Source organism: Zea mays, chromosome 9, assembly GCF_902167145.1.
Source record: "Zea mays cultivar B73 chromosome 9, Zm-B73-REFERENCE-NAM-5.0, whole genome shotgun sequence".
Classification (NCBI taxonomy): Eukaryota; Viridiplantae; Streptophyta; class Magnoliopsida; order Poales; family Poaceae; genus Zea; species Zea mays.
Window position 1 is genome coordinate 127,157,833 of NC_050104.1, and position 8,842 is coordinate 127,166,674.

General features: G+C 56.8%; 1 protein-coding gene across 6 annotated transcripts; it reads left to right on the plus strand.

The window, feature by feature from the left end:
• Positions 1 to 4,351: 4,351 nt before the first annotated feature.
• Positions 4,352 to 8,355, plus strand: LOC103639025 (serine carboxypeptidase-like 51). Of its 6 annotated transcripts, none has more exons than XM_008661799.4 (13): positions 4,424 to 4,810; positions 4,920 to 5,014; positions 5,146 to 5,253; positions 5,409 to 5,649; positions 5,730 to 5,811; positions 5,916 to 5,983; positions 6,088 to 6,193; positions 6,292 to 6,512; positions 6,590 to 6,659; positions 6,768 to 6,818; positions 7,581 to 7,633; positions 7,723 to 7,855; positions 8,014 to 8,355. In XM_008661799.4, exons 1-13 carry the CDS (start codon positions 4,515 to 4,517, stop codon positions 8,080 to 8,082), a joined length of 1,593 nt encoding a protein of 530 aa, XP_008660021.1. In that variant the 5' UTR covers positions 4,424 to 4,514; the 3' UTR covers positions 8,083 to 8,355. The 6 variants fall into 6 exon arrangements, with proteins under 6 accessions (XP_020399628.1, XP_020399627.1, XP_008660021.1 ...); XM_008661801.2 differs by having other exon boundaries at positions 4,592 to 4,810; positions 5,768 to 5,811; XM_008661802.3 differs by having other exon boundaries at positions 4,594 to 4,810; positions 5,768 to 5,811; positions 6,295 to 6,512.
• The last annotated feature ends 487 nt before the right edge of the window (positions 8,356 to 8,842 follow it).

An 8,842-nucleotide genomic window follows, 5' to 3' on the forward strand; every position in this document is an offset into this window, starting at 1 on the left:
GCAGCCCTGGCTATCCCGTCGGCGGAAGAACCTCTTCCAGCTGCCGTGGCGGAAGCCGGCGCCGAGAACGGCTCCGAAGCCACTCGGGTCGGAGAGCCAGGCACGCTGCAGCTGCCGGCGCCACGGACGACAGCCGCCCTTCCCCCCGATCACTGAGGGAAGGAGCGGGCCACCACCCACGCAGGGGCCGATCCCAACTCGGCACACTCCCCTCCCCAGCCCTGGTGATGAAAATCCTTGAGGCTGAGGGAGGGGCAGAGGCCGCAGCCCGGCTCGCTTTCCCCCACCATCAAACTGGAGGTCACCGTCTTGGGTGACCGCCGGCGGGGGGGTGCAGCCGGGCTGCATGATGAAAATCCTTGAAGCCGAACGATGGCTGAAAGGTACCAACTCCCACGGAGTTGCGTTCCTCCAACGACGAGGCGGAAAGACGGCGGGTATCCCCCATCCGGGGGCTTGGAAGGTGGAAAGACACGATGCATAAGGGAGCGCGAAGACGTGGTCGTCTTCCAAGGGGGTCACCCTCCTTTTAAAGGCAACTCTCCCTGCTTGCGTCCCCAGCCGTCGCGGGCTGAGTCTTCTCCAACACGCTCCAAGGTCCTCCCCCTACGGCGCGGGGGCTGGGTCCCACACGTCATGCAAGCCGGCTCAGAGCAGAAGAAGCCAAACCGCTGCGCGCGGTGCATACAACCGCCCAGCGGTTACAAGCGACTCTTCGCTTTTGCCCAGACCAACGGGCGAAAGGGGCGGGCAGCCATGCAGGCGGCATGCAACCGCGCCAAGTGGGCGCACTTCTCCGACTCCCAACACGCCCAGCATGGAGGCCCAGGCCCACGCGTCATGCAACAGGCGCGTCGAATGCTTCGTGCATGCAACAGCACCGCCACTTGCGCCACTGCCGCGCCTCCTCGACTGCGGAACCAATACCGCGACTCGAGGCGACCCAGCGCACGACCCAGCAGCGCCAGCCTGGCGCAGCGGTCAATGCGGCCAAAAATGGGCCGGTAGTAATGGCGGTGGCAGGCGGGCAGGAGCAGCGGCCACGTCGTCAGCCAAGCTCACGTCCCGTCCGGGGGCAGCGAGAGAACCCTCTCTCACGGCGTGAAGACAACGCGCCCGTGATCCGTTCCTCAAACGGCTCGCGCACGCACAACGGCCACCCCGCCAACCACTCGCCCCGTCGCATTAACTCCGCGGCGGGACAGGCGGCGCCTCTGGCAGGAGAAGCGGGCGACGCTTCGCCTTCGCCATAATGACCGCGTCGAAAAAGGTACGCCGCGTCGTTCGATTTCGTATCCTTTTCCTTTTTTCCTCTTTCTCTCTCTTGCAACAGGGACCGGGAAAGGGGGATACCCCGAAAAGGATCCTTCCCCGAGAAGGAACCAGGCTCCGAGCCCCCCTACTTATCAGAGGTTCGAAGGCTGGCCCCTCGGAAGGGTTCGACAGCCGCCTCAGATCGCGTGGGCCCTACACCCGCTACTGGTCAGAGGTTCGAAGGCCGGCCCCTCGGAAGGGTTCCACGGCCGCCTCAGGCTACTCGGGCTCCGCGCCCATTACTGATCAGGGGTTCGAAGGCTGGCCCCCGAAGGGTTCACAGCCGCCTCAGACGCCGAGCGAGGGATGACCATGGGTACGTTCGATACATAACCAAGGCTCGGGCTGCGCTCCCAAGGTACCCTAGGACATTTCCGAGACCAGCGGGAACGATCTTGTAACGGAATCCCATCAGAGGGAGGCATCGAGCCCTCGGACCCCGTCGCCAGGGGACCGGGTCCGGCAGATCACCCGCAGGTACTTTTGGGCGTGCCTCTGGGCCCCTAGACGACCCCTAACGAACGGGGCACGGACGTCCACTCGGATTACCCGCTTGCAGCTCACCGGAGACACCATGTTCGGCGCCCATCGAGGGCAACATGGCGCTTTCCCCCTCCTCCTTGCGGAAAGGCGACGCAGGGGCGTATGTAAAAAAGCCGAGTCTGTCCCTGATCGCCCTCTCGCCCTGTGCAGAGGCTTGGGGGCTGCTCTCGCAAACCCGGCTCCGGCCGAACCGTTGACAGCGTCAACATACCAGCCCGAGAACTTGGGACCCGACCGTACACCCGGGCTACGGCCAGCTCGCATGAGGGAACGACCAGACCAGCCGAAGCATTACGCGAGGCATTAAGACCTCGAAGGAGTGAAACCACTCCTCCGAGGCCTCGGGGGCTACACCCGGCGGGTGCGCTCGCGCGCACCCACCGGAACAAAACGCAACCGAGAAAGGCTGGTCCCCTTGCAAAAAAGTGCGACGAAAGCCTCCAAGCGAGTGCTAACACTCCCTTCGAGGCTCGGGGGCTACTGTCGGGGACCATAATTAGGGGTACCCTCAAGGCTCCTAATTCTCAGCTGGTAACCCCCATCAGCACAAAGCTGCAAAGGCCTGATGGGTGCGATTAAGTCAGGGATCAGTCCATTCGAGGGACTCAATCACGCCTCGCCCGAGCCTAGCCTCGGACAAGGGCAGCCGACCCCGGAGGATCTTCGTCTCGCCCGAGGCCCCCCTCCAGCGGCGAATGTGTTCCCGGCTCGCCCGAGGCCCTGTCTTCGCCAAGAAGCAACCCCGACCAAATCGCCGCACCGACCAACCAAGTTGCAGGAGCATTCAATGCAAAGGTGGTCCGACACCCTTATCCTGACGCGCGCCCCCCAACCGACAGAGCCGAAGTGACCGCCGTCACTTCGCCGCTCCACTGACCGGCCTGACAGAAGGACAGCGCTGCCTGCGCCACTCCGACTGCAGTGCTACTTGACAGAGGGAGACTGACAGGCAGTCAGGCCCAGCCAAAGGCGCCATCGGAAGCTCCGCTCCGCCCGACCCAGGGCTCGGACTCGGGCTAAGTCCCGGAAGACGACGAACTCCGCCCGACCCAGGGCTCGGACTCGGGCTAAAGTCCCAGAAGACGGCGAACTCCGCTCCGCCCGACCCAGGGCTCGGACTCGGGCTAAGTCCCGGAAGACGACGAACTTCGCCCGACCCAGGGCTCGGACTCGGGCTAAGTCCCGGAAGACGACGAACTCCGCCCGACCCAGGGCTCGGACTCGGGCTAAAGTCCCGGAAGACGGCGAACTCCGCTCCGCCCGACCCAGGGCTCGGACTTGGGCTCAGCCCCAGAAGACGACGAACTCCGCTCCGCCTGACCCCAGGGCTCGGACTACGCCCCGACCTCAGCCGACGGTCTCTGCCTCGCCCGACCCGGGGGCTCGGACTCGACCTCGGCCACGGGAGACAGACTCGACCTCGGCTTCGGAGGAGCTTCCACATCGCCCAACCTAGGGCGCAGACCAGCCACGTCAACAGGAGGCGCCATCATCACCCTACTCCGAGCTGACTCGGGCCGCAGGGAACAAGACCGGCATCCCATCTGGCTCGCTCCGCCAGATAGGCAATGATGGCGCCCCGCATACTCTGTGACGACGGCGACTCTCAGCCCCCTTACGGAAGCAAGAGGACGTCAGCAAGGACTCAACCGCTCCGACAGCTGTCCCTCCGTCAGGCTCCAGCACTCCTCCGACGGCCACGACATCACACCAGCAGGGTGCCAAAATCTCTCCGGCTGCCACGACGGCATGTACTTAGGGCGCTAGCTCTCCTCCGCTAGACACGTAGCACTCTGCTATACCCCCCGTTGTACACCTAGATCCTCTCCTTACGCCTATAAAAGGAAGGACCAGGGCCCTCTTAGAGAGGGTTGGCCGCGCGGGGACGAGGACGAGACACGCGCTCGCTTGAGGCCGCTCGCTCCCTCTCCCGCGTGGACGCTTGTAACCCCCTACTGCAAGCGCACCCGACATGGGCGCGGGACGAACACGAAGGCCGCGGGATTCCCACCTCTCTCACGCCGGTCTCCGGCCGCCTCGCTCTCCCCCCTTCGCGCTCGCCCTCGCGCTCGACCCATCTGGGCTGGGGCACGCGGCGACATTCACTCGTCGGCTCATGGACCCCCGGTCTCGGAACGCCGACACTTATAGACTAGAGCAAACTAGTTAGTCTAATTATTTGTGTTGGACAATTCAACCGCCAAAATCAATTTAGCATTGGGACAAGAAGACTCATATTTAACTCAATCGAGAGAAGTGACTTTGTGTCGTTGTGTTCTGTATTTTGCTTGTGCCATGAGAGCTAGATTTTGTAACCGGAATTGTGGGAAGATTAAATGATGGAATAATCACTATAATATACATTGATTGTCACCAATGTTACATATCCATTATACTTATACCTCTATCAATCAAATCATTGACTGCTTTATTAATGGGTCAAAATAAGTCTATTCATACAACACGGTGTCATTGATAATAACAATGTACGCCACGACGGTCTCAAATGGTCTGCATTTTCAGTGGCATATTCAACGTAGGAGTAGGACCCTCCAAAACCAATAAAAAAAAGAGGGAGGGGGGCTTGACCGCTTGACACACACACTTTGCTGATCGTAGCAGCATTTTCAGTGACAGATAGGAAATTGATCCATCAGATGGTGTTTGGGATTTCATATCACGGAGACATATTATATACTCCTACAAAACAATGTTTTCTGTCTCGGCGTCGTGGCCGTGGGAGGAGGTGGGATTGGGAAACTTTAAAACCGCACCCCGGCTACATACCGGGCAACGCTCACTTGCCGCAGGCCACGCATCTTGGAGATGGACAGGTACGCGCCCGCGCTCCTCTGCCTTTGCCTCGGCGCGCTCCGTGCCGGTTCCGCCGCGCCTACCACCACCGGGACCCCCGACGGCTCGGAGCTGTGGGGGTACGTCGAAGTCCGGCCAAGTAAGCTGTGTAACGCTACTAGCTCTGTCCTCATCGATCCAGTCGTTGCCAATCGTCGGCGAGGTACACATGTCGCCATATAGTACTGCTGACGCGCTGTTGGCTGCAGAGGCTCACCTGTTCTGGTGGTACTACAAGAGCCCGCACCGGACGTCGACGCCCAGCAAGCCATGGCCGACCATCCTCTGGCTGCAGGGCGGCCCGGTACGTACGAACGAACGCCGCGCCCGGCCGGCCTCGCGCGGGAGTTCCCACCCAATTCTGCTCTGCTTCCGGAATCCAATCAGTGGTGAGCGTTTGTCACCAGCCGCTTCTTCTTTCTTTCTTCGTCGCAGGGCGCGTCCGGCGTCGGGCTCGGCAACTTCCTGGAGGTGGGGCCGCTGGACGTGGACCTGAAGCCGCGGAGCTCGACGTGGCTGCAGAAGGCCGACCTCATCTTCGTGGTCCGTCCCGTCCGTCGTCGGAGAGCGACGATAGCCTCCGCACCACACCCCCAGCTCCGTCTTATATTCTTCCACGCCACGCCCGCGCGCAGCTAGCTGTCTGTCCTCTGTCGGTGATGCTTACGTGCGTGTCTGTCCCGGCGTGGTGGTCGCAGGACAACCCGGTGGGCGTCGGGTACAGCTACGTGGAGGACGACAGCCTGCTGGTGACGACCGACTGGGAGCAGGCGGCGGACGCCACCGCGCTGCTCAAGGCGCTGGCCAAGGAGGTGCCGACGCTGCAGGGCAGCCCGCTGTTCCTGGTCGCCGAGTCCTACGGCGGCAAGTACGCCGCCACGCTGGGCGTGTCCGTCGCCAGGGCCGTCCGCGCGGGCGAGCTCAAGGTCACGCTGGCAGGTTGGTAAACTACCAGTCACAGTCAGTCAAAGGTGTTGCCTGTTTCGTGTGGATATGATAATAATGATACAACTACCAAGTCTGTGTTGTCGTCTGTTTCGCGCGCGCGCGCACAAAGGTGTTGCCCTCGGGGATAGCTTCGTCTCACCGGTGGATTTCACGGTGAGAGCTCAGCTGCTCGCGCGTACCTACCTGCAGGATCTTCTTTCTTGGGTGCCCAATCGATCGAAACGAGTGCTAGCTTGGTTGGGGTTTGGATGGTGCAGGTCTCGTACGTGCCGCTGCTCCTGAGCGTGTCGAGGCTGGATGACAACGCCGCCGGCGAAGCAAACAAGTAATTAGCTAGCACACACGACGCTACCAATTCGTCTCTCTCCCAATCAGACACAAGCTAGCTCACGACATAGCCGGCCGGCGGGCTACGCATCCATGTCTCAGGAGGACTCAGACGGTGAAGGATCAGATCGCCGCGGGGCAGTTCGCGGCGTCTCAGGGGTCGTGGAACGACCTGCTGGCCTTCATAGACACCAAGAGCGGCAGCGTGGCAAGTGCTGCTGACCCTTTTCACCCTTAGCGCTAGTCTCTTGGCCCTCTATCCTGGCTGCTAGCGTGGTAATTAACCTCTCTCTTTTTCTCTCCCAGCAGGACGTGTACAACTTCCTTCTCGACAGCGGCATGGACCCAGTGTCCACAGACTCGTCGCCGTCGTCGTCGTCGCCCAGCAGCGTGCTGCAGGCGCTGAGGTACTCGACGTACCTCGGCAGCCAGCTGGGGGACTCGTCCGCCGGCTCCTCCAACACCATCGACGGCATCATGAACGGGGTCATCAAGGAGAAGCTCAAGATCATCCCCAAGGACGTCAGGTGAGATGGGAGTTGCTGTTACCATGCCAATCGATTATCGTATCGATGCGCTAAATTAAACAGCTGCCTGCCTGCAGGTGGGTGGAGGTCTCCAATGCCGTCTACTACGCGCTGGTCAACGACTTCATGAAGCCACGAATCGACGAGGCGAGCAAGCTACTCTATATGAATTAAGCTGATGTACGTGGAGCTTTTGTTAACCATATGATCCTCTCTCTGTTTTTTTTTTTTTTTGGTGTGTGTTCATTTTCGCAGATTGATGAGCTGCTATCGTATGGTGTGAATGTTACTGTATACAACGGGCAGGTCAGTAGCTCTCTCCCCCATTCTTACTGTGTGTATATAGACCTCCAGAGAAAATGAAAATAGTGGGCTGGGCCACCATGCATGTTAAGATAGGATGAAAATGCTATAGTGCCATAGTGCTTCAACGATGGTGATCCAGACACTACTGAAAGCGAACCGACGCTGTTTCCATTGATCCTGGGATTGAAACATGCCGTGCAAGCGACCGAGTATATCATACTATAATATACTCCTAAGAATGAAAAAAAAGGCCTTACATTAATTACAATTAGTCAGTCAGTGGGAGAGCAGGATAGATGGCGTGACGCCGACAAGTTCGTGCTCAGACTTCAGCAAAAGATGGCATGGTTTCTGGATGCATATATATACCAAGAAAAGGTGCGCCTTCCACTGTCAATTGTCATAGGAAGTTAGGAAAAAAAACACACACATCTTCCATGCAAATGCACCCATCTGTGGTGTGGGTGTTCATGCCTTCCCCCCCCCCCCCCCCCCCCCCCCCCCCCCAGGAAGCTGTGAGTGACACGAAACCTTGAGGCGGCACAGTAAGGCATTTTCTCACCAACCACCCCTGCACCTCACATGCATGGCTCACATGGTCAACTAATCGAGGATCGATTCGAGACAGACCCTCTCCTCCTCCCTTCACCAAACACTTGGATAATCCCTTCATATCGTATCATAATTCACATATGGTTAAATAAGTCTGCAGCGTTTAGTACTGATGGATGTGATACATGCATGTTTTCCCCCTACCTGAAGCTCGACGTGATCTGCTCTACCGACGGCGCAGAAGCATGGGTTCAGAAGCTCAAGTAAGCCTTCGTGCCTGTCGTCCTTCTCTTGGGTTCAGAAATCAATTGTCTCCTTGGGGCCGGGCACGAACTGACACTGATGGTTTCAGGTGGGACGGACTCAAGACCTTCCTGAGCCTGCCCAGGCAGCCTCTGTACTGCGGCCCCGGCAAAGGGACCAAGGCGTTCGTCCGGTCCTACAAGAACCTGCACTTCTACTGGATTCTTGGGGCTGGCCACTTTGTAAGTTCCTGCTGCGCCATCTCAGTCACATCCACCTAGGATCTGCTTCCCATCCCATGTGAGGGTCTTTGAATCGGGATGCCCCGAATGAAGCTGACTTTTTTCTCTCTCTCGATGATTCTCATGTGATCTTCGATCTCGTCTTTGACTGCATGCAGGTGCCTGCCGACCAGCCTTGCATCGCGCTGAGCATGATCGGCAGCATCACCCAGTCTCCAGCCAGTTAGAAGGGTTTTGTTTATGTCATACGCAAAGGTCAAATGAGGAGGACTCTCGAGTACAGTGAAGGTCGCATATATAGTTGAAAGCCAATTCAGTTGATCATGATACATGCATACAGTTCTCCATCATGTGAAAGAAAAAAAATACAGCACTCGCGTGACAGGACAATATAATCATTTTTTCAGTGATTTTGTAGTGCGTCGATTGATTTATGTTGCATCCAAATTACCCCACTTTACCACCATTATGAACATAATTCAAACTGAGCCCTTAGCATATATTCCATCTAAATTACTCACCTTTGCTATTATTGTGATAGAAAATTTAAAATAACTCTGTGATTTTATATGTAAATTACCCACATTTCCTATTATGAAAAGTAATCTTAAACACCATATAATGCATTCAACCTACCCATATATGCTGCTGCGAAATATTATATGACGTATTATCTTAATATTTATATCTACATTGGTCATTATAAAAAGGAAAAAAATCTCTCAAATGTACATGCAAATACTAATATATTTTATTACAAAATAAATTAATATCCATAAAATACGAGAGATGTGTATTTTTGAATTGCAAACTTCTACCACAGTGAAATTAAATAACCAAAAATGCTATGTTTCACCATAGATACCAAATAAACGTGTATACATTAGTATAGATAAATATTTATTTTAATAAGCTAGAAAAATGTTTGCTTGACGTAGCAAAAACACAACTCTAACATTTCAGTTTAAACTCTAATTTAATCACCAT